Source organism: Sinohyriopsis cumingii, chromosome 1 (genome assembly GCF_028554795.1).
Source record: "Sinohyriopsis cumingii isolate HCF-2022 chromosome 1, ASM2855479v2, whole genome shotgun sequence".
Lineage (NCBI taxonomy): Eukaryota > Metazoa > Mollusca > Bivalvia > Unionida > Unionidae > Sinohyriopsis > Sinohyriopsis cumingii.
This window is the reverse complement of record NC_142961.1, coordinates 4,310,890-4,338,379: the sequence shown is the minus strand read 5'-3', so window position 1 is coordinate 4,338,379 and position 27,490 is coordinate 4,310,890. Positions and strand designations below refer to the sequence as shown.

General features: G+C 34.8%; 1 protein-coding gene across 2 annotated transcripts in view; it reads left to right on the top strand.

Moving 5' to 3' along the window:
• Positions 1–1,297: 1,297 nt before the first annotated feature.
• LOC149806332 (uncharacterized) overlaps positions 1,298–27,490 on the top strand; it is a 79,756-nt gene continuing 53,563 nt past the window's right edge. Inside the window, exons 1-6 of one of the 2 annotated variants that reach the window (XM_089951691.1) lie at positions 1,298–1,386; positions 7,532–7,735; positions 10,954–11,024; positions 12,243–12,288; positions 21,775–21,960; positions 23,383–23,438. In XM_089951691.1, coding sequence (XP_089807817.1) covers positions 7,535–7,735; positions 10,954–11,024; positions 12,243–12,288; positions 21,775–21,960; positions 23,383–23,438 — 560 coding nt within the window. In that variant the 5' untranslated portion in view covers positions 1,298–1,386; positions 7,532–7,534. Of the gene's footprint in view, positions 1,396–7,531; positions 7,736–10,953; positions 11,025–12,242; positions 12,289–21,774; positions 21,961–23,382; positions 23,439–27,490 lie in introns of both variants that reach the window. The other variant, XM_089951682.1, reaches the window with a different exon arrangement.

Genomic DNA, 27,490 nt, shown 5'->3' with positions numbered 1-27,490 from the left:
GCGGTCTCGTCACTATTAGAAAATAATTACTAGACAGAAACCAGAGAACCATCAATACACATAATTTTATACAACTATTATATTTCGAACAACAGGGGATGGTAAACATTCCTATACAAATGTGGAATGTTTACCAGGTCAACCACGAACGAACAATCATTGTGAGGGATGGAATAACCGCTTTAATCGTCTGCTCAACAAACATCATTCGAACATCTGGCGTCTACTTACAGCAATTCGTGACGAGCAGGTAAGTTCCGCCGTTACACGACCGCAGATCACTGCAGGACAAGAAGTGGTACGTCCAAACAAGAAATATTTGGACATTGAAAAACGCATTCAGAGACTGACGGTAATGTACAACGATGGGATCATTGATGCTATTGAACTGATAACTGGTATTAACCATATTCTGAATCAACCCATTTAAAATAAATATAAAGTTACAGTTAACAAATGTGTTTTTCATTCTGAATCAACCCATTTAAAATAAATATAAAGTTACAGTTAACAAATGTGTTTTTCATTGTTCGCGCTCTAGTGATACTAGTTCTTCGCGCTCTAATGGGATGCGCCCTAATAAGATTAGCTCTAGTAGGACAAAAATATTTTTTGCGCTCTAGCCTGATAAGCTCTAATGGTTTGCGCTCTAATGAGACGTTACCGGTTACAATACTCTGGCAACACAATGTACTCATGCCCTTACTGACGCTCAAGAACGTAATATAATAAAACAATAACATAGTTCAGGTTTGTTTGGTTCAAGGATTCATCAGCCATCAAAATTATATGTTGACCAAAGATTTTATCTGGTGATTAATTAGTTAATGGAATCAACCTAGAAAGCCGACTCAACCTTAACAGAAATATCATCAATAAGTTGTGCATAGGGGTGCAGTGCTGTGGGAATGGCGTTCCCTTACTTTTCTTGCGCTTGCCATTGCTCCTCCTCCCCCGCATCTGAATAACATTCGTTCATTCACTTCTTTTTTGCGTTCTCTCGCTTCATTATTTCGTTCTCTCACTTCTTTATTTATCACTACAGCACTGGTTATGTAGGAACTAGTGCATTGGTCCAAAAAACTCTTATAAGCGTACGAAGTAGTTCTGTATGCGTCACTGGCTACAAGCCACGGTTCAAAAAGTAAATGTGTAGTTTGAAGGTTACTGTCTCCTTTGCATGATCAACATCAACTTCAGAAAAAGGTAGCACGTGTGCCGCTGAAGGTGAAGGTTGTACACACCCTCGATTTCCATTGGTCCAGTTGGACAACTGGATATTGTTGTTGATTGACTGTATCCTCTGAAGCGACAAGAGCTTGAACTGGCAGAGAAGTGAATAGTTTGCCTCAGCGTTCAATAACAATCAACAAGGAAACTGCCTTTGTAAGTAAAGTAAGTCATAAATTTAGCGATATCTACCTTTAAAACTGCAGTTGTATAAATTGTATGAAAATCGGTAACAAATAATAGCATGCAGAGCATTGCTCAGGTGATATATATACATTGTTTTGCAGTCGAGGTCAACCAACAAAAACCAAGACGGGGATCATTATTTCAGAATTACTGTATACATTATATGAAAATGGATTTTTTCTTGTTAATTTGAGCGTGCAGAATTAAAAAATGAACTCATCTTTTGATAGCTTTTGAAATAATTTCAAAGGAAGCATTCTAACATGCACAGTCCACCATTTTTCATATTGGTCCTTGGATACTTTCAACAAATTCTTGACCACATGCTATTTCATGACGAAATTTGTATATTTCTTACATATGATTATTTATGAATGTTTTGTGAACATTCAACTTTAAGAATAAATTGACTCTGTATATGTTCCATGTCCTTCTGAAGCCTTTCATTTTCTTTATGTTATGCGGAGAACTCGCCCCTGGGAGAACTCGCCCCAACGTATTTGGAGACGTCGCCCCAGAGTGGTTGGAGAAGTCGCCCCAATTGGTTGGAGAAGTTACCCCAAAACTTGTCACCCAGATAACCTTTTTAAAACAGAATTAAATCATCTTTTACGTGATTCACATTTAGAATTTTATATATACGCGATCACAAAAGAGATATTAACTGGTAATCATAAAAAGCAATATCGTAGTTATATTTCTAAGGACGAAATTAAGTCTTATATAATCTAATGAATGAAGACAGTATAGTGATTAAAAAGGATGATAAGTCAAGTACTTTATTATTATGAATCAAGATGATTATGTTAAAGAAGTTGAACGTCAATTAAATGATTAAAAATACTACAAACATTATCGAAGACCCGTCAATAGAAATTAATTAAAAAATTTCAACATGCATTAATGAGATCACTATAAATAATAATTCCGTATATGAGGAATTTGATACTTTCCCTCTTAACATACGTACACCTCCATTCTACATATTACTCAAAACTCATAAAAATCCTGACTATAATTTATCTTTAAATTTTCCAAGACGACCCATTATATGAGGGTGTAATTCATATACTGAAAACCTATTAAAATTTATTGATAGTGTTTTACAACCTTTAATGAAAACACTTCCTTCATACATTAAAGATACAACTACCTTCATTAAAAAATTGGTCTATTCCACAGCTATCTGATAATTTCAATCCTGGTATCATTAGATGTAACATCACTATATACCAACATTCCACATGCAGATGGTATTGAAGCATGTAAATATTGTCTTGATAACAATCCTAATAATAGCACACTATCTAGTGAAGATATTTGTAAAATAATAAAACTTATCTTGGAAAATAATTATTTTCAATTTAATAATACGCATTACATACAAATAATGTGTACGTCAGTGGGTATTAATATGACTCCTTCATACTCTTCCCTTTCATGGGTAAATTAGAAAAGGATTTTCTTCAAAATGAAAAGTTTAATCCATCTCTTTGATTCAGATCTTTAGATTACATATTTATGATCTGGAAGCATTCAGCTGAAGAACTGAAAAAAATTACTGATTGCCTAAATCATTTCCTCCCCCCCCCCGATGATTAAATTTACTTATACTGCATCTAGTACACGTTTCATTTTTAGATGTAAATGTAATAAAAAATATTGATAACACTATCTCTACAAATATTCATATCAAGGAAATATTCTTCATGTCATCCCATGTCATGTAAAAACTGTATACCATATAGCCGGTCCAAAAGATACAGACGCATTATTTCAAATGAATGTCGATTACAAAATTCGTTGAATAAATTACAAACATATTTACAAAATATAAACTATCCTACACATATAATTGATTCTGCCCTGAAGAAAGCCCGTAATCTTACTAAACATGAGGCTTTAAACACAGCAGAATGTAAAATAGAGATGTAATTCCTTTCACAATACAATCTATTCCTTCATTATCTAGTATAGGTCATGTAATTAATAAATATTATAGTCTCCTAAATTTATCAAATAAAACCAGCGTCAAATCACTTTACAAAAATAAACCAATTCTCGCTTAAAGAAGACCCAAGAAATTGCAAGATTTTTTAATTAGCACTAAACAGACAGAAAAGAAGAAGAAAAAAACATTTTCGTCATCGAAATATAGCATAATAAGTTATTAAGTTGAAGAAAAACAACAATAAACAAAGCCTTATCAACCATGTGGCGACATCTCAGAATTACTGTATATGATCCGTGGGGCGACTTCTCCAGGTGAAGTGGGGCGACTTCTAACACCTGGGATGAGTTCTCCCAGGGCAAGTTCTCCATGGGGCGAGTTATCTCAGGGCGAGTTCTCCGCTATTCATGCTTTATCTAGTGCCCCCTATTTTTACAGGAAATATTAATAATAATATGGACTTGGTATAACGCCTAATCTTTAGACGTTCTGTGTGCTTTACAATATTAGGTAACACATAAAAACATATACATCTACAAAAATAAGCACTATGGAATTACAAAACAAAATATACTGACAGTAATGAAAGAAGTGGACATTATTATTAATACCATGGTTTTTGTGTGATACACAATTTAAAATTATATGTTACTCTTAAAACCATGGTTGCATCTTCATTACCTTTTTTTGTACATATACATTAATCGGAAATTACAATCCAAGAAATAGTGATTTTTAAATTTATTTATAAGATATATTTAGTTAAATTGTAAATCATTAAAATAAACTCAAGGACCAAAACTATAATTCGACCATTAATTTACACGTTAAGCATGCTAAGGAGAGTGTGATGGACATTTGTTGACATTTGATATATTGTTGACATTCAGTAGGCATGCAGTACTAAAGTAATATTTTAAAATAAATGTTAGATGTCACTATGGATGGAGTAGATATCTGAAAAGGTGAAAATAAGTATCAAAACCAAGGACTTTAGGAAACCTAGTGTGTGAACAATTAATATTTGGAACCAACTTCATTGGAGTGAAGAAAGCAGACTTGATTGTGAAGTTTATTTTACTGTGTGCAAAGTAATACATACATAAAGTAAACCAAGAGCATTTATGAATTCATGATATTAAACTTTGGATATCTTTGATTTATAAAACTAAAAAATGTGTCACCTTTGTAAGATGGATAAATTTAATTAGTTTCTGCATGCTTTTGGTACAGGATCCTAATACAATTCTTATAAACAACATCTCTATCTTCATTTCTCTTTCATTATCACTGCAGAAACACCATTTTTATATTTTATGTTTATCAACCTGTTTTGTGTTATACATTATATATTTTATTACTTTGTACAACTGGCATAGGATGGCCACACATCCATGAAAGAGTAACATAAATAGTATTTTGGAATCTGATATTCTAAATGGTAGAATCCTGTAAAGAGTTATATAAACGGCATTTGCAATTCTGACATTCTAAATGGTAGAATCCTGGAAAGAGTTTTATAAACAGCATTGGGATTCTGACATTCTAAATGGTAGAATCCTGCAAAGATTTATATAAATAGCATTTTGGATTGTAACATTCTAAGTAGTAAAATTCTGCAAATTCTGTCGTCTTTATGATTAATGGAATGGACCATCCTTAATTATTTCTCCACTTTATCATCTGGTTTTCATTATACTCAACATATTTTATTAAACATTTTTGTTCTTAAAAGGAAATTAAAATGATAAAATATGTACCGGTAGCTCACATATTTTGTCAGTGTGAATTTAAATTGTAGAGCAGTCTTAAAAATCAAGGATTCAGTTTAATTTGTCCTGACAGGTAAAATGCTATTTTAGTGAAAAAATAAATATTTTATAAAAAGCAAACAACTTGGTTACAAATGAAATGAACAAACAACCATTCACAATTTCATACAGTAAAATCTGAATTCAATGATACAGAAAAGGGAAGCAAAAGCAAGATATTTTACTCATTGAAAACTGAAAATAGTGATATAGTACCTTGAGGGATCACATATACAGACCATACCTGTAAAGTAGCATTAAGAATTATCAATTTGAGTCCCTATTTTCACAAGCAACTAAAGCCTTTATATGCCTAGTTGAAACACGTGTGTGCAGTAGTAAAGAAAATACCTGTTACAGGAAAAATCAAATGAAACCAAGATGTTATTGATAGGCTTCTCTGGAGTCCTAATTCTTCTATAAATATCAGATGAGAGATATTCTGACATGTTCTAAAGAAACTTTACACTGAAATTGCTCTCACAACAGTTGGCCCTTTCACACCCAGTACAATACGGCCATGTGACTCGATCCTCATTTAGACCAGACTATGCGTCAGACTATTAGTCTCATAAACAAGAGTTATAAATGCTTATATTTATGAAACCAATGAAAGTTTCCAACTCTTTAATCATGACCAGTTTTGTAATTATTGAGCCTAGCTGTGGATCTGAGATGTTGAATAGGTCTGATGTGCCCTCGTACATGTTGCAAGAGGTAACTAATGAAGGCAACTTTATTGTGTGACATGTTTGTGAAGGAGATGATTCTGGTAGTTAAGCTGAGGTAAGGCTGTTTGTTGCCATTGTGTTGCAGCATGCTGTTTTGGTGCTTGGCTAATCACCAAACCAGAGGCTATATTAAAAACAGATTCTGTTTCACTGATCTCCAGGCTTTAAGGTTACCACCGTGATTGAAGAAACTTGTACCCATATACTTGAAACCTTACAAAGAACATAGCCTCGGTTTAGAAGTGGCAAGTGAATTGAGTGATGTTTCTTTGCTTACACACTTCGGCCTATATTGTACTGTAAATCTATCCCCCATGTTAGGCTCCAAGGCATCTGGGGAACAAAGGTGATGAAATGATTGTTTTCCATTATGAGAAATCACACAGTAACAACAGTCAATAGTGGATAACTGGTCTTTGAAGGATGAGAAATAATTCTACCAGTTTCTAGCCTTACTAAGATTACTGTTGGTATGGGGGCTATTTCTAGCCTTACTAAGATTACTGTTTGTATGGGTGCTATTTCTAGCCTTACTAAGATTACTGATTGTATGGGGGCTATTTCTAGCCTTATTAAGATTACTGATTGTATTGGGGCTATTTCTAGCCTTACTAAGATTACTGTTTGTATGGGTGCTATTTCTAGCCTTACTAAGATTACTGATTGTATGGGGGCTATTTCTAGCCTTACTAAGATTACTGTTTGTATGGGGGCTATTTCTAGCCTTACTAACATTACTGATTGTATGGGGGCTATTTCTAGCCTTACTAAGATAACTGTTTGTTCCAAAGCTATAATTCATCCCATGGAAAAAAATGTTTTTCACTTTCAAGAAATCTATTGTTTTCTTCCTTGTTTGTAAGAAAGATAAACTTTACTAAAAACGCCCTCTTGATTGTAACTGCCAATGAAATAGTAATAGAAACTTCGCTAAAAATATCCTTTTGATTATAATGGCCAAGGAAATGATAATAGAAACTTTACTAAAAAATACCCTCTTGATAATAACAACCAATTAAATAATAATAGAAACTTTACTAAAAATGCCCTCTTGGTCATAACAGCCAATGAAATAATAATAGAAACTACTAAAACTAAAGAAAGAAGATAAAAATGATGGATATGCAAGATTTCACAACTGTAATATATACCATGTCATTATAACATTAATGGCTGCAAATTTTGTTTTCTTTGGCTTTATGCTGTGACTAGTTTGAAAGAAGGAATATAACTTGCCATTGTGTACACAGTTTTTATTTTCTTAAATATTACAATATAACCTGTCTTAAAAGCCCACCCTTTCTGTCAGAAAATCATGGTCATGCAAGACAGGTTGTCTCATAAAACTATGTAATCAATAATCTGCATTGAGAATCTGGTTCAGGACAGGTGGTTTTTCAAGACAGGTGGTCTTTCAAGACAGATTTTACTGTACTGACACTGATTATCCATAATTTCACTGGATGACTTCCTTTCTAGAAATGGAAGCCATCATCCAACTTGAAATATACATTTTTTCCAACTGAGCATTTCTGTCACTGTACATGGTTTTCCTTTTTATGTCAGTTGTCATGTGTCTATCAAATGCACTCGTGTTAAATTTTTCTATTCTTTATTGATAGGAGATGCACAGAAAAAAGAAAAATGATTGCTCTGGTGTGGAAAATGAATCGAAGCATTCGCCAGATAAAGTTGCCAGGAAAGAACAAAGTGTTGCAATTTTAGATGAATTTTGCAACCCAGACAATCCCAAGATTATTAATTTTCAAGATGTCAGTGCTGCAGCATACAAGATAAAAGATGGGATTCAGAAAACACCTTGCACAGTAAGAGCTGTGGCTGTACAATTTTTCCGTTTCAGTTTATTTTACTTTTCTGTTAAGTTACATGCATAGTCAGGGGATTTTATGATACTTCCTTCCCTTCCATCAGTCTGTATCACATCTCCTAAACTGTCAAGTTTATGCTGTCCAAGATGGGGGATTATCCTTGGCTCTGACTGCAAGGGTCCCAGGGTGCTATGTATTGAGGTCAGCAGAATGAGCAAGTATGATATAGTGTAGGGATGCAATGAGGTGGTCAGACTGAGACATATTCATGTTCCATATCAACTGAGTTCTTTTCCCTGACTCAGTACAAATCATGAATGAGGTTTTGTCGTTATTATTTACCCCCATTTTATGCTTTTAATTATTTTTATCTTTACTCTGTGAATGAAATTCAAAATGAACTGGATTTATAAAAGTTTCATTCACCCTCCCCAAAAATATTGTTACGACTCTTGGTCTTGAAAAAGTAATAAAAAGGCCTGAAAAGCAACAAAATTTGTAAATTCAGAAAATAATTTATTTCTCTAGAATACAAATTGAACATTTAAAATCCCAAATAATTCTAGAATTTCTCACACAAATCCTATTAATAACAGCTCTGAATAAACTTTAGTGGTGATATGTGAACATACTTTTATTGGATTACAGTAATATAATCCAAGAATATATCCTCATTTGAAATTTCACTAAATATTTAATTCCCTATTTCCAAATGATTTACTGGACACAACAATAACACAACTTATTCTACTGCGATCTTACAGCATGAATAAATGATTTTACCAGTAACAAGATTATATAATCTACTTGACCTCCAGTCACAATTAACATTTTCTTAAAGAAACTATTACCTAATGGAAAATTTAAATCTTGAAGGTTCCAGATGTTTACAAGATAAAATCTGAGTTATAATTAGAAGGTCTGTTACTCAAATTATAATATAGAATGTGGAATGCATCAGGTAGGCCAGCTATATTTTATAGGGGAGTTCCAATAATCTAGACTCAGACCCAAATAAATTAGTTTATTTCTTTTAATAATGATCCTAATATAAAAAACTAATACAAATAGAGAATAGTTTAGTTATGTATTAATTTTTTTTTTTTTACACAGAATTTGTTAAAGAATCAATGATTCAAGTCAAGAAGAAATTGAACTTTATTTTTGAACAAAGTGAAGTCCAACATACAATTTTACGTTATCAACAGCATATACTGAAATAATAAAATATAAAAAATAAAAATAACAAACTGTTAAAATTAAATATACATAACAACATATATCAAAGAAGGCGCCTATAGTCTGATAATACAAACCCGTTTGTTTGTAACCCCCTACCGATTTAAATAATGGAAACCTTTAATGTGATAAAAAGTGCAAGAAACTTAGTCAATTCATTCATTGATTTATAGTTTCTAACCTGACTCTGAGAAGAGTGGCCCTAACACCGTCATCTTACGCGCGTTTCATTAACAGAAGTTTTCAGTATAATAGACGGACATGCTCAGATCCATTTCCAGTTTCTGGACAAGTCCATTTTCAGCAAAGGGGTGTATCACGACTACAGATGTACATACATAAGTCGTCTGCTTCCGATATTTACAATGTCGAATCAAGCAAAGGAAAATGACAACTACGCTTTTTATGTGGATTTAGCAAGCGGTTTAATTTCTATGTTCATGTATGCAGAGGGATATAATTCCAAACTCTCAACATTATATAATTTACGCAATTATTCAGCATTTGCTGAACAGGATGAACTACGTCATTATGTTGTCTGATGGAAATAAACTAGCCTATAGTGTACGCATTATGGCATCGTGTAGTATGGAAAGTCCGTTAAGCATGAAATGGTGCAGGGGATGCCAGCATTAGTGCCATTCTGGTCACAGTCAGGTTAGAAATTATAAATCAGTGATTCATTTGACTTTGTTCTGTGCACTTTTTATCACGTTAAACATTCTCTTTTTTGAAATCCGTAGGGGGGGTACAAACAAATGGGTTTGTGTTATCAGACTATAAATGGTTTGAATCTGTGTGTGATATGGAAATAAGGATTGAACAGCAGTACCAAATGCCAGGGCAAGTGTATAGGATTAAATGTTCATGTAATAAATGGATAAGGTCAGAACAAAAATCTGATAATCAGTTATAAGAAGTTTCTGATTGATGTAATGATTATTATTTCTTTAGACAGTAATTTGATATTGTTAATTCTCATTCCTCACTGACTACTCTCAGTACCATATTTATACTGTTTGTCCTGTTTTTTTATCAGCTATGAGACCAAAATACTTACAAACTTAGAAATTATAGCACACAAAAAATAACAGCAAAAGATTTATAACAAAGTTGGATATTGCATTCTACAATTTTATTTACAGGAGTAGTGGCTCCTTACAGTCTGTCCTTCTTACTTTTATTTTGTTACATTGCTTTACCAAGGTATCAACAAGTATTAGCCTGAATCTTTGTACAGATAAGACTTGAGTTCTCCGTGTCATCATTTAGAGTTGTTCTGGGCCCTGAATGGCCATCTTTTCTTTGCTTTGGTTTCTCAGCACAGGTTCTGTTTAGGCCCTGTTAAGCAGATTGTAGTGATGCAGCCATTACTGATAGCTCAGGTTGACTCATTTCAATCATCTGTTCAGTGTTGTGGTAATGAAAAATTAAATGACTTGTTTGTACTCAACAAGGAGAATTATTAACAAGGTGTTGTCTCTTTTTTCACACAAGTATGCCTGCTGCAATTTTGATGATCTGAATGAAGAGGAAGACATTTAATATCATTAATGACAAAATTAGATATCATTTGGATTAACGTAATATTGGCAGAGAAATCCATTTTTGCTTAAAAGGTAAGGACTTACTACTGTATATGTCTACAAAATCTTACATCATGATTTACAGAATTCTAATCATATACATGTTCATCACTTTTGAATGTATTTTGTAAAAGGATCTCTGATAATATGATAGTTATTTTAACAAAGTGGACTCTGTTGGGACAAAACAGATTATTCATTTTAAAGAGGTGACCAGCTGAAAAAGTTTTGATTAGTATTTAAAAAGCTTTATTGGAATAAAATTATGTGTCAGGTCAGTGGAAGAATTTGGGTTCTCGATGGAATTGATCAGAATTGAAGGAAATGTTATTTTATTATTGCGTGCATGTAATATGACTGTGAACTAAACCATTTTGTTTTGTTTTACAGAAATCTCAGATGTCGCAACTGTTCAATATGGATATATACTTTAAGAAAGAATTCCTCCAGTTTACTGGAAGGTAACTCCAAACTTTTTGATCATTTTCTTTCACACTTACTTTCTTCCAGTTAGATAATCAGGTTGTTGTTGGTGTAGGGTTTAATGCCATTTTTCAGCACACAATAAGCTATACATGGTGGCCAGTATTATTGGTGGAGGAAGAACCCGGGAAATCCCCGGAAGGAATCACCAACCCTCTAGAAGCTACTGGCAAGGTTTCTCATGTACCCACATTGGCCGAATCTTAAACTCGAACCCACGCAGACAGGTATGATGCCAGTGATCCATAACGGAGAGTGCTTTAGACCACTCAGCCACTCTGGGCCCCAGATAATCAGGTAATATTAGTAATATGTGATTGCATCTATGAAGAGTTGACTTGTTGTCATTCCACTTTTTGTCTGTTAAGCTTAAAATAACAAAATTTGCTTCTTCTGAGTGAATAACAAATATGTTTCATCGTGTGGGTGAAAACTAGTATGACTTTGCTACTCATGAAAAACACGGAATTTTTGACTCAGTTGAAACCAGCAAATATCCTGTACATATCCAGATTTAGACAAGCCCTGTTTAAATTATTATTATATGCTTGCTTGTCATAGAAGAAAATGTATGAAAATACGATCTTCTCTTTAGTTTGTGCATGTAATGTCATGTATTGTCAACATCACATTGAGGGAGTAGTTAGGATATTTCATTTGTATGAAAATATGATCTGCCCTTTAGTTTGTGCATGAAATGTCATGTATTATCAACATTACATTGAGGGGGTAGCTAGAGTACTTCATTTGTATGAAAATATGATCTGCCCTTTAGTGTGTGCATGTAATATCATGCATTATCAACATTACATTGATGGGGGTAGCTGGAGTACTTAATTTGTATGAAAATACAATCTGCCGTTTAGTGTGTGCATATAATGTCATGTATTATTAACATCACATTGACGGGGTAGCTAGAGTACTTAAACAGTATGCAGGCCATATTTCAGAGATTTGAAAATTATTTTATATTTGATTGATTGATCTTTCTTAAAATAGCATATACAGATATGAGAATTTGCTTATGTTTGGTTTAGACTGAGATCTTGGAACTTTTAGGTGAACTCTCGACACAGATTTACCCATAAAATACAAAATGTGGGTGGAGCTCAGAGACATGTGAATAAATGAATGAGAAAACCATGAGGATGTTGTTACTTCACGGCTAACTCTGATTTAATTGGAATTTTTTTCAGTTTCAAAGAAAGAGGAGCAAGATACACACTGATGATGTTGACACCAGTAAGTTTTATTTAAAATATACATACAGGTTTTGAGGGGTGGCACTAATGATGTTGTTTTATTTAAAATGTACATATATGTTTTGAGGATACACACTGATGATGTTAACACCACTAAGTTTTATTTAAAATATACAGGTTTTGAGGGGTGGCACTGATGATGTTGACACCAGTAAGTTTTATTTATAATATACATACAGGTTTTGAGGATACACACTGCTGATGTTGACACTAGTAAGTTTTATTTAAAATATACAGGTTTTGAGGGGTGGCACTGCTGATGTTGACACCAGTAAGTTTTATTTAAAATATACATACAGGTTTTGAGGATACACACTGATGATGTTGACACCAGTAAGTTTTATTTATAATATACATACAGGTTTTGAGGATACACACTGCTGATGTTGACACCAGTAAGTTTTATTTAAAATATACAGGTTTTGAGGGGTGGCACTGCTGATGTTGACACCAGTAAGTTTTATTTAAAATATACATACAGGTTTTGAGGATACACACTGATGATGTTGACACCAGTAAGTTTTATTTAAAATATACAGGTTTTGAGGATACACACTGATGATGTTGACACCAGTAAGTTTTATTTAAAATATACATACAGGTTTTGAGGATACACACTGATGATGTTGACACCAGTAAGTTTTATTTATAATATACATACAGGTTTTGAGGATACACACTGCTGATGTTGACACCAGTAAGTTTTATTTATAATATACATACAGGTTTTGAGGATACACACTGATGATGTTGACACCAGTAAGTTTTATTTATAATATACATACAGGTTTTGAGGATACACACTGCTGATGTTGACACCAGTAAGTTTTATTTATAATATACATACAGGTTTTGAGGATACACACTGATGATGTTGACACCAGTAAGTTTTATTTAAAATATACAGGTTTTGAGGGGTGGCACTGATGATTTTGACACCAGTAAGTTTTATTTATAATATACATACAGGTTTTGAGGGGAAATGGGTGGCACTGATGATGTTGACACCATTAAGTTTTATTTAAAATATACAGGTTTTGAGGGGTGGCACTGATGATTTTGACACCAGTAAGTTTTATTTATAATATACATACAGGTTTTGAGGATACACACTGCTGATGTTGACACCAGTAAGTTTTATTTAAAATATACAGGTTTTTAGGGGTGGCACTGATGATTTTGACACCAGTAAGTTTTATTTATAATATACATACAGGTTTTGAGGGGAAATGGGTGGCACTGATGATGTTGACACCAGTAAGTTTTATTTAAAATATACAGGTTTTGAGGGGTGGCACTGATGATTTTGACACCAGTAAGTTTTATTTATAATATACATACAGGTTTTGAGGGGAAATGGGTGGCACTGATGATGTTGACACCAGTAAGTTTTATTTAAAATATACAGGTTTTGAGGGGTGGCACTGATGATGTTGACACCAGTAAGTTTTATTTAAAATATACAGGTTTTGAGGATACACACTGATGATGTTGACACCAGTAAGTTTTATTTATAATATACATACAGGTTTTGAGGATACACACTGCTGATGTTGACACCAGTAAGTTTTATTTAAAATATGCATACAGGTTTTGAGGGGTGGCACTGATGTTGACACCAGTAAGTTTTATTTATAATATACATACAGGTTTTGAGGGCAAATGGGTGGCACTGATGAGGTTGACACCAGTAAGTTTTATTTAAAATATACAGGTTTTGAGGATACACACTGATGATGTTGACACCAGTAAGTTTTATTTATAATATACATACAGGTTTTGAGGATACACACTGATGATGTTGACACCAGTAAGTTTTATTTAAAATATACAGGTTTTGAGGATACACACTGCTGATGTTGACACCAGTAAGTTTTATTTATAATATACATACAGGTTTTGAGGATACACACTGATGATGTTGACACCAGTAAGTTTTATTTAAAATATGCATACAGGTTTTGAGGGGTGGCACTGATGTTGACACCAGTAAGTTTTATTTATAATATACATACAGGTTTTGAGGATACACACTGCTGATGTTGACACCAGTAAGTTTTATTTATAATATACATACAGGTTTTGAGGGGTGGCACTGATGTTGACACCAGTAAGTTTTATTTAAAATATACATATAGGTTTTGAGGGGAAATGGGTGGCACTTGCTTGAAACTGGATTTGTTTCAAGCTAATTACAAATTCGGTACAAAGATACCATTTCACTATTTCTCATTTGTGTATTACCATTGGATTTGCAATCCAAGCTGCCTTGTTGTGTCTTCTCGGCACTGATCTCCTATTATCATGGCACTGATCTCATATTATCATGGCACTGATCTGTTATCTTGGCACTGATCTCCTATTATCTTGGCATGATATAGCCAGTAATATGTTTAAAGTTCTCTTAAACCAGCAAATGAAACTTCAGTCCACATTCACTTGGCATGGCAGACAAATAGTTCATATTCCTCAATGCCATGATGTTATGTCATTAAGAATTATAGTGGACATTATATTAGTCTATTATATGCTGTCATATCATTATATTAGTCTATTATATGCTGTCATATCATTATATTAGTCTATTATATGCTGTCATATCATTATATTAGTCTGTTATATGCTGTCATATTATATTAGTCTATTATATGCTGTCATTATATTAGTCTGTTATATGCTGTCATATCATTATATCAGTCTATTATATGCTGTCATATATATGCATGTTCATACATTTGATATCATAGTAATTTATAAATTATAAATTATAAATTTATTTTTGTTGAGCAACATTCCAGTTATTATGCAGGCAATGATGATATCAAGTTTGCTACTTTATGCCATGTGGTGACAGATTTATGAAACAGTATTGAATACTTTAAAGATCATTGGCTCAGCCAGATCATTGTGTTAAGCCAGATCAGTGTGTCAGCCAGATCATTATGTTAGCCAGATCATTGTGTCAGCGAGATCATTGTGTTAGCCAGATCAGTGTGTCAGCCAGATCATTGTGTTAAGCCAGATCAGTGTGTCAGCCAGATCATTGTGTTAAGCATTGTGTCAGCCAGATCATTGTCTCCAAATTGTTCTTGCTAAAATGAATATTGTATATATATGATATAAATTACATTTGTTCACGTATTCTGTAACATCTACCTGTAAAGTATGATGGGACATCTACCTGTAAAGTATGATGGGACATCTACCTGTAAAGTATGATGTGGCAATTCATTTATAATCCGTCATCTGGCAACCATCAGCAGTTGCTGTTTTCAAGTTTTTAAAAAAACTGCAGCACCAATTTCAACCAGACTTGGGATATAGCATCCTTGTAAAATGCTCAAAGAAATTTTTTTGAGAAACAGGCCCAGGGCTGGTGACTTAAACCTACAAGCCCTAACTGAAATTCCACAAGCCTGGACTCCAATTTCCTCTTGTCCAAAATTTTCTCTATTTTATTATTGTTTGGAAATACAAAATTATATTTTTAGCATGACACATCATGCTTCAGTTTGATTAAAATCAGATCTCAATTTAATGTAGGACAGTGGTGATCTGATTTAGATTGTACCATATTACGGCAGGTGAAAATACATCTACACATATCATTAATGTGATCAATGTTTCCTCAGGCAAATGAGAATCTTTGTTTGACAAGCCCGATGAGCACTTCATTTAGAATACAGAATGGGCCTTTTCTAAACTTACAGGGGCCCTGGGTATCAGGTTATAAGATTTTTCGAGCTCTTTGGTGTGACGACTTTTGAAGTTTATACAAATAATGCAGGGGCCCCGAGTGGCCGAGTGGTCTATAGCGCTCACCGTTCTGGATCACTGTCATCTCACCTCTGTCTGCGTGGGTTCGAGTCCAAGGCTCGGCTAGCGTAGGTATGTGGGAAAGCCTGCCAGTAGCTTCTTGTGGGTCGGTGGTTCTTCCCTGGGTTTTCCAGGGTTCTTCCTCCACCAGTTATACTGGCCGCCATGTATAGCCTATCTTGTGCTGAAAAATGGCGTTAAACCCTAGAACATCAACAACAACAACAAATAATGCAGATCAACCATCAAGTATGACTGCTGTTACTAAAAATAGAAAAACCTTTAAAACTACAAAATAGATTTTAAAGCATCCTGGAACAAAGACCTAAAATTGACATAAATCATTACCAAAATAGATCATTAAGTTTATAAATGATGGTAATACATCCTCCGATATGGTCATCATTACCAAAATAGACCATCAGGTTTATAAATGATGGTAATATACCTTCACATATGGCCATCATTAGCAAAATAGATCAAGTTTATATAAATGATGCTATTACACCTTCAGATATGATATTCACCAACCAAGATGGTCACCATTGGTAAGAAAGAAGCCAAAAATAAATTAGCCTAATAACCTACAGCAAATTGTTTGGGCTGAATGTCAAGGAGTCTGTGACTGGAATAAAAATGTTTGCATAGTAAATTCATTTCCTTGCACATTACCAAATTTTGTGGATTGCTAACACATGGAGCAAGAAAGAAGACTGTTGATTGGGGAGTGAAAATGTCAACGGTCAGGATCACTACAACAAAAACACGAGAATCAATGTATGTGAAATAACTTTGCACCTCAGATAATTGCACTAAATTCTGAGGATGTAATGGAAAGAATTGAGCTACAGTTATGAAGTTAGACAGCTTTCTGTCTGGGACACAATGACCCCAAGTAGAGACAATTTTTTTTTGAATTACCATTTGGCACCTCATCTTGAAAATGTCTTCACTAACAAGGAAAAAGAAATGTATTGCACAAAAGTGAAGTTTAGTTTGGAATATACCAAAAATTGGCCTTGCATTCTGCCATCAAACACCGAGATACATCCTGCTTTTTGCATGCAGTGTTTTTACAAATTTTAGCAGTGGGCATGGTGGCAGAGAGGATAATAATAATGAGGACTTTGGATAGCGCCTAATCTTTAGAAGCTCTAAGTGCTTTACAACATTAGACAACACCTATAAGATAAAAAACATATAATGATATGATTACAAAAACAAACACCATGAAATTAGAAAACAAAAAAGACATGCTGATAATTTTTAAGATAGGAATCATTATTAGGTCTTTAAGTTTGTTCTTGCAGTCTAAATAAGTGAGTTTTGAGAGCACTCTTGATTGGGATTACTGTGTCTTTGTGTCAAAGTTCAGTGGGCAATTCATTCCACATTGCTGGGACCTGGTATGCAAAAGAATGCTGTCCATAGGACTTTGTTTTCATAGTGGGAATAATGAGTATATGATCGTCAGAAGAGGAGTGTAAGTATCTTACTGGTGTGTAAACATGGGTGAGGTCAGATAGGTATGTTGGACTAGAGTCCGACAGTGAAATGTAGCACAGAGAACAAATTTTGTTTTTGATTTTGGATTGAATGGATAGCCAATGTAGGGTACAGAACAGCGGGGAGGTGTGCTCTGATCTTGGTACTCTAAATATGATCTGAGCAGCTGTGTTTTGAACTTTTTGAAGTTTCTGGAGCAGATATTGAGATGAACCAGACAGAATTGAGTTACAATAGTCCAGTCTTGAAAGTACTAATGAACACATCAATTGAAAGATATTTGCGAATTGAGCTGATGCATCTCAACTCAAGATATGCAGCCTTGCATATGTTCATGACATGTTGGTGCAATGTGAGAGTACTGACCAGAGTAACACCTACGTTTTGTACTGATTGTACATTGTGAGGAAGCACATTGGTAGCAAAAAGCACATAGAGGTTGTGAAAATTAAGGACTCACAGCAGATTTCAGCTTTGATGGAAGACCTACAAGCTACCTAAGTTGAAGCATAGTTTTTGAGTTTTCTTGTTGAACACAAGTCAACCTTTATTAGCTGGAGACCATGCTAAACATTTGTTCCGACAAATATTCCCAGACTCGAAGATCACATCACGAATTCATGTAAAAATGCACTAATTTTCCCACCATTTTCACTAATTGTGAGCCTGGAGGGTTGGCAGCTATGTATAACAGCATGACAGCCATGTTCTAGTAATGCCTATATAACAGCATGACAGCTGTGTTCTAGTCATTCCTACATATTAGAATGACAGCTATGTTCTAGTCATGCCTACATATAAAATGACAGCCACATTCTAGTCATGCCTTCATAAGAGTGACAGCCATGTTCTAGTCATGTCTACATATAGAATAATAGCCATGTTCTAGTCATGCCTGCCTAACAGAATGACAGCCATGTTCTAGTCATGCCTGCCTAACAGAATGACAGCCATGTTCTAGTCATGCCTACATACAGAATGACAACCATGTTCTAATCATGCCTATATAACAGTGACAGCCATGTTCTAGTCATGCCTACATAACAGCATGACAGCTATGTTCTAGTCATGCCTGCCTAACAGAATGACAGCCATGTTCTAGTCATGCATACATACAGAATGACAACCATGTTCTAATCATGCCTTCATAACAGCATGACAGCCATGTTCTAATCATGCCTACATACAGAATGACAGCCATGTTCTAATCATGCCTATATAACAGAATGACAGCCATGTTCTAGTCATGTCTACCTGACAGCTATGTTCCAGTCAAGCCTACATACAGAATGACAGCCATGTTCTAGTCATGCATACATACAGAATGACAGCCATGTTCTAATCATGTCACATAACAGCATGACAGCCATGTTCTAGTCATGCCTGTATAACAGAGTGACAGCCATGTTCTAATCATGCCTACATAACAGAGTGACAGCCATGTTCTAGTCATGCCTGTATAACAGAGTGACAGCCATGTTCTAATCATGCCTACATAACAGAGTGACAGCCATTTTCTAGTCATGCCTACATACAGAACAACAGCCATGTTCTAGTCATGCCTTCATAACAGTGACATCCATGTTCTAATCATGCCTATATAACAGAGTGACAGCCATGTTCTAATCATGCCTTCATAACAGTGACAGCCATGTTCTAATCATGCCTACAAAACAGAGCAACAACCGTGTTCTTGTCATGCCTAGATACAGAATGACTAGCATGTTCTAGTCATGCCTACATACAGAATGACAGCCATTTTCTGGTCATGCCTTCATGACAGAGTGACAGCCATGTTCTAGTCATGCCTTCATAACAGTGACAGCCATGTTCTAATCATGCCTATATAACAGAGTGACAGCCATGTTCTAATCATGCCTATTTTCTAGTCATGCCTTCTTAACAGTGACAGCCATGTTTTAGTCACGCCTACCTAACAGTGACAGCCATGTTTTAGTCATGGCTACATACAGAATGACAGCCATGGTCTAGTCATGCCTACATAACAGAATGACAGCCATGGTCTAATCACGCCTACATAACAGAATGACAGCCATGTTCTAGTCATGCTTACATACAGAATGACAGCCATATTCTTTCTAATCATGCCTATATAACATAATGACAGCCATGTTCTAGTCATGCCTACCTAACAGAATGATGGCCATTTTCTGGTCATGCCTTCATAACAGAGTGACAGCCATGTTCTAATCATGCCTATATAACAGAGTGACAGCCATGTTCTAGTCATGCCTGTATAACAGAGTGACTGCCATGTTCTAATTGTGCCTACATAACAGAGTGACAGCCATTTTCTAGTCATGCCTACATCCAGAATGACAGCCATGTTCTAGTCATGCCTGTATAATAGTGACAGCCATGTTCTAGTCATGCCTTCATAGCTGTGACAGCCATGTTTTAATCATGCCTATATGACAGTGACAGCCATGTTCTAATCATGCCTTCATAACAATGACAGCCATGTTCGAATCATGCCTATATGACAGTGACAGCCATGTTCTAATCATGCCTTCATAACAGTGACAGCCATGTTCTAATCATGCCTGTATAACAGTGACAGCATGTTCTAATCATGCCTGTATAACAGTGACAGCCATGTTCTAATCATGCCTATATGACAGTGACAGCCATGTTCTAATCATGCCTTCATAACAGTGACAACCATGTTCTAATCATGCCTATATAACAGAGTGACTGCCATGTTCTTGTCATGCCTACCTACAGAATGACAGCCATGTTCTAGTCATGCCTACATAACAGAATGACTGATTCATATCTGGTACATTTCATTGATGGATTAGGAAAAGATGAAAAACTGATTCAGAGATGAATACATGAATTACACAATACAGTGTTCCATTGCAGCATTCCATTCTAGGGATCTTCATGCCCCTTGCATGCTGCGTGGAAAGGATTTTAATATTGGTCATGGTGGTAAAACAAGGAAACCTTGAATTAGCTCGTTTTACTAACTCCAATACTAAGGTATCTTTTTTTTTACAGCAGAACCTAATTGTGGACACAAATTTTATAAATGCAGAGGCGTTATCTACCGAGTTCTTAATAGAACACAGACTACCCCTAGTGGTAGAAGACTACATTGGTCCTTTGTTCAAACGGATGTTTCCCGATTCCTAAATTGCAGAAAATATGCATGTGCAAGAACAAAATCATCTAATATTGTTAGATGTTTAGCAGAAGATACTTCACTTAAAATTGCAGAAGCCATGAAAATTGGGCCATTTAGTAGTGCAACAGACAATAGTAGTGATTATGACAAAAAGTTGTACCCAGTCTGTGTAAGAGACTTTGACAACAAAAAGGGCAAAGTCAGAGTGCTCTTCTTTCACTACCAGAATTAAGAGTAGATTCCACTGGAGAAAACATTTTTTTTATTTGCTTGATAATGCTTTGAATAAACATAAGTTGGCAGAACTGTATGGGGTTTTCAGCTGATAATGCATGTGATGACTGGAATTCATAGAGAAGTTGTATTCTAAAATGTCTCCATCATTGTACATATCAGGTTGTCTCAGTCCTATGATGCACCATGCTGTAGGAAAGGTTGATGATAAATTAGAAGGAGAACTCAAGTTGGCACTCTTCTTTGTCAGGTTATGAAAGGAATATTGGTTCTTTACCATTCTAATGCTGACTGTGAGAGATTGTTCAGTATTGTTAACAAAAATAAAACTGAATTCAGATCCAGGTTCTGTAACCTAGCACTTAGTGCTCTACTGGTGTGCAAAACATTCATAGTCTCAGCTGGTACAAAGTGTTTTGAAATGCAATATGAGAGTCTGTTGTGTTTTAAAGCTCAAGGCGTTATGTACGAAATCTTGAAGCAGTAATTGATGTTAAAAGTCCAGAAGGGGTAAATAAATAATTTTGTACATATGCTCATTGAACTTTTATCATGTTATATATGGATTACTCTTTTTCTGCACGGATTACTCTTTTTGTCCACTTGGATTACACTTTTCCTCACCAGGAAAGTATGACAGAACTGTCGAAGATTGGTGACATATATAATGAACTGTTCATTCTACACTTTTAGCATTTAACAGACTGTTTTCTAATGAAGTTTCATATTCCACAAACTGTATGTATGTTTGTTCTTCAGGAAAAGCAAAAGATTGGAGTGATTGCAGCCAGTGCAGGGAACCATGCCTTGGCATTGTCATATCATGGTCAGGACCTGGGCATTCCTATCACAGTGGTGATGCCTGTCATAGCCCCCCTCATGAAAATCCAGTCCTGTAGAAAATACGGGGCTAATGTTATAATCAAAGGGGCACATCTAGAAGAGGTAGGTATAGTAAAGTGATCCAATGTTAAATTAACATTTTTTAAAGAAAGTCTACAATATAATGAAAACTCACTTGGATGTTGACAAACATGTAAATAGAAATAGTTTTGTGTCTTGCATTCTATAAATGTTGCACAAGGTGGGATACAGGAACCAAACTGTTTGCCTTTATTTGTCTTGCCAGTTTTGGATTAAACATTTTTTTAAATGGTAATAACCCTGTTTTGCATCAAGATCGTCATTTGACTTGGCCACAGAGGAATTCATGATAAGACCATTATTTCCTTATACATGTCATATAATGCACCATCAGATTGAATCTGTGAAATTTCTTGGGATTAATTAGTAGAATACACATAGATCTTAGTCTTCTGGTGCATTATATGATGGCAAATCAGGGTCTGTGTTGTTTACTTTTGACTTGGCTTGTGGTAATTGGTATATAAAGCCCATGGCAAGGCAAAATTGATGGTAATTGGGATATAACACTCATGCATGGTTAGCAGAATTGATGGTAATTGGGATATAATGCTCATGACTAGGCAAAATCAATGGTAATTGGGATATAACACTCATGGTTATCAAAATCGATGGTAATTGGGATATAACACTCATGACTAGGCAAAATCAATGGTAATTGGGATAATAACATTCATGGCTAGGCAAAATCGATGGTAATTGGGATATAACACTCATGGTTATCAAAATCAATGGTACTTGGGATATAACACTTATGACTAGGCAAAATCGATGGTTATTAGGATAATAGCACTCATGGCTAGGCAAAATCGATGTTAATTGTGATGATAACCTCATAGTTATCAAAATCAATGGTAATTGGGATATAACACTCATGGATTGGCAAAATCGATGGTAATTGGGATATAACACTCATGGCTAGGCAAAATCGATGTTAATTGTGATGATAACCTCATGGTTATCAAAATCAATGGTAATTGGAATATAACACTCATGGCTAGGCAAAATCGATGGTAATTGGGATATAACACTCATGGCTAGGCAAAATCGATGGTAATTGGGATATAACACTCATGGCTAGGCAACATCGATGGTAATTGGGATAATAACACTCATGACTAGGCGAAATCGATGGTAATTGGGATAATAGCACTCATGACTAGGCAAAATCGATGGTAATTGGGATATAAAGTGCTTACTCATGGCTATACAAAATCAGATCCTTGCATATATAAGTGAAACAAAGAGACCCAGTAAGAAAACATTTCAGATGAATTATTTCATGTGGATCCTGATTAACATTTTTTGCTTTATAGCTATTAATGAGTTTAGTGGCTGTACAAAAATGTTACCTCCACAAACTTTGGGTTAATGTAAATATAGTTAAAGAAATATTGGTCTTACATTTTTATTAAAAATTTGTTCACATTTTTGTATTTTCAGTCAAGAAAGCATGCTATATCACTTGGAAAAGAGCAGGGATTGACATATATTAATGGGTAAGCTAAATAATTAGACTTTGGATAATCTGGCTATATAGCTATTTTTAACTTATGACATAGCTACACCTTATTTATCCATGATCCCACATTTGATATTGCCATACCTTATTTATCCATGATCCAACATTTGATATGACCACACCTTATTTATCCATGACCCCACATTTGGTATGGCCACACCTTATTTATCCATGACCCCACATTTGATATGGCCACACCATATTTATCCATGACCCCACATTTGATATGGCCTCACCTTATTTATCCATGACCCCACATTTGGTATGGCCACACCTTATTTATCCATGACCCCACATTTGATATGGCCACACCTTATTTATCCATGACCCCACATTTGGTATGGCCACACCTTATTTATCCATGACCCCACATTTGGTGTGGCATCACCTTATTTATCCATGATCCCACATTTGGTATGGCCTCACCTTATTTATCCATGATCCAACATTTGATATGGCCACACCTTATTTATCCATGATCCAACATTTGATATGGCCACACCTTATTTATCCATGATCCAACATTTGATATGGCCACACCTTATTTATCCATGATCCAACATTTGATATGGCAACACCTTATTTATCCATGACCACACATTTGGTATGGCAACACCTTATTTATCCATGACCCCACATTTGGTATGGCCTCACCTTATTTATCCATGACCCCACATGTGGTATGGCCACACCTTATTTATCCATGACCCTACATTTGATATGGCCACACCTTATTTATCCATGACCCTACATTTGATATGGCCACACCTTATTTATCCATGACCTCACATTTGGTATGGCCACACCTTATTTATCCATGACCCCAAATTTGGTATGGCCACACCTTATTTATCCATGACCCCACATTTGATATGGCCACACTTTATTTATCCATGATCCCACATTTGGTATGGCCTCACCTTATTTATCCATGATCCTACATTTGGTATGGCCACACCTTATTTATCCATGATCCCACATTTGGTATGGGCACATCTCATCTATTCATTATCCCACTTTTGATATGTACATTATTATTCCATGATCCCACTTTAAGGCCATACATCATTTGTCCATGATCCCAATGGTATCATATGCTGTTTGACTTGTGCCTCTTTACATTTGCTATTTTAATCCTGTAAAGTCCACTAAAACAAAATCTCATTCTGGTTACAAGCATTTTTACAAACTATCTGATGTTTGTACAATTGATATTGGGCTGTTTTTAAAAATGGCCAGTGCTATTTATGAGCTGTAGTTAAGAATGGCCTATGCTATTTATGAGGTGACATTAAGAATGGCCAATGCTATTTATGAGCTGTGGTTAAGAATGGCCAATGCTATTTATGAGCTGTCATTAAGAATGACCAATGCTATTTATGAGCTGTCATTAAGAATGACCAATGCTATTTATGAGCTGTCATTAAGAATGGCCTATGCTGTTGTTGAGCTGTTATTAAGAACAGCCAATACTATTTATCAGCTGCAATTAAAATAATAAAAGCTTTGAACAACTCCAAAAAATATTCAGTTAATTTCAGCTGCCATTTGGAAACATTTTGTCAGCAGGTCTTTTCAGTTCAGTTAAAGGCCTGGTTGTGTCTTTCAGCATGAGTGTAATTATATACGTAATTAAGGGCCTAGTTCTATCTTCCAGCATGAGTGTAATTATATATGTAATTAAGGGCCTAGTTCTATCTTCCAGCATGAGTGTAATTATATGATATGTAATTAGGGGCCTAGTTGTGTCTTCCAGCACAGGTGCAATTGTAAGATATGTACCAGTATACCTTGTAATTAAGTGCCTAGTTGTATATTCCAGCATGAGTGTAATTATATATGTAATTAAGGGCCTAGTTCTATCTTCCAGCATGAGTGTAATTGTATGATATGCAATTAAGGGCCTTGTTGTGTCTTCCAACCCAGGTGTAATTGTATGATATGCACCATTATACCTTGTAATTAAGTGCCTAGTTGTATATTCCAGCATGAGTGTAATTATATATGTAATTAAGGGCCTAGTTCTATCTTCCAGCATGAGTGTAATTGTATATGTAATTAAGGGTCTAGTTGTGTCTTCCTGCATGAGTGTAATTGTATGATATGTAATTAAGTGCTTAGTTGTATATTCCAGCATGAGTTTAATTATATATGTAATTAAGGGTCTAGTTGTATCTTCCTGCATGAGTGTAATTGTATGATATCTAATTAAAGGGCCTAGTTGTATCTTCCAGCACGAGTGTAATTATATGATATCTAATTAAAGGGCCAAGTTGTATCTTCCTGCATGAGTGTAATTGTATATGTAATTAAGGGTCTAGTTGTGTCTTCCTGCATGAGTGTAATTGTATGATATCTAATTAAAGGGTCTAGTTGTATCTTCCTGCATGAGTGTAATTGTATATGTAATTAAGGGTCTAGTTGTGTCTTCCTGCATGAGTGTAATTGTATGATATGTAATTAAGTGCTTAGTTGTATATTCCAGCATGAGTGTAATTATATATGTAATTAAGGGTCTAGTTGTATCTTCCTGCATGAGTGTAATTGTATGATATCTAATTACAGGGCCTAGTTGTATCTTCCAGCACGAGTGTAATTATATGATATCTAATTAAAGGGCCAAGTTGTATCTTCCTGCATGAGTGTAATTGTATATGTAATTAAGGGTCTAGTTGTGTCTTCCTGCATGAGTGTAGTTGTATATGTAATTAAGGGTCTAGTTGTGTCTTCCTGCATGTGTGTAGTTGTATATGTAATTAAGGGTCTAGTTGTGTCTTCCTGCATGAGTGTAATTGTATGATATGTAATTAAGTGCTTAGTTGTATATTCCAGCATGAGTGTAATTATATATGTAATTAAGGGTCTAGTTGTATCTTCCTGCATGAGTGTAATTGTATGATATCTAATTAAAGGGCCTAGTTGTATCTTCCAGCACGAGTGTAATTATATGTTATCTAATTAAAGGGCCAAGTTGTATCTTCCTGCATGAGTGTAATTGTATATGTAATTAAGGGTCTAGTTGTGTCTTCCTGCATGAGTGTAGTTGTATATGTAATTAAGGGTCTAGTTGTGTCTTCCTGCATGAGTGTAGTTGTATATGTAATTAAGGGTCTAGTTGTGTCTTCCTGCATGAGTGTAATTATATGATATTTAATTAAAGGGCCTAGTTGTATCTTCTAGCATGAGTGTAATTATATGATATGTAAAATTAATTACCTTCTGCTGAAACATGAAAATGCAGATTTCATCCAAATAAGAGCAGTGGTATGAATGTTTAAAAATTTCCTGTATACTTTAGACGAGTATCACTTTTCTGGTGGCTATTTTTGTCACAGCATGGGTGAATGGATAGTTGGAATGCCGCTTATGAAGAACATATCGATAACTTAAGATGATTTAATTATATGAGCTTGATGAATTAAACATAATTATTGCATATTAGTAAATAAAAACTCTGCAGTTAAACTGTTTTTAAATTTTGTTCACTGTTCACACCTGGTGAGAACTATTATGCCACTGTCATCATCTTTTCTTTATCGCTGTGAAAATCTAATCTTATTTAATGCATAAATAAAATAATTGAATAGTTTTAGGTCAGTTTGTGACTGTGTTTGTGTACAGTATGTACTCAGTAATGAAGGCATAGACATAACATACAATTTCATATGTTTATTGATTCTGTCTTGCCCTGTGTTTTGTACGATATACTTCCTTCTTAATGCTAACCTAATGGCTACTCAAGCAGAATACATAATTGACCACTGCAAATATGTCAATATTTGGTTGCAGTATTAGTTATAAATAGTAAAACACACACCCACCCCATTTCTGTCTGACACTTCTTGGAGAGAACACCATTCCATCATGTCATGCATCCTATGTATTTATTAGTGTGAATGTTTAAGTTTAGTTTTTTTTTAAATGTTTTTATGTTTGGATGTATATGCATCCAACTATCTGTTACCAGTTTTGTGTCCACACAGTAATTCAAATTGTAGTCTATTTACAGTTACCAAACTTTGTGGATTA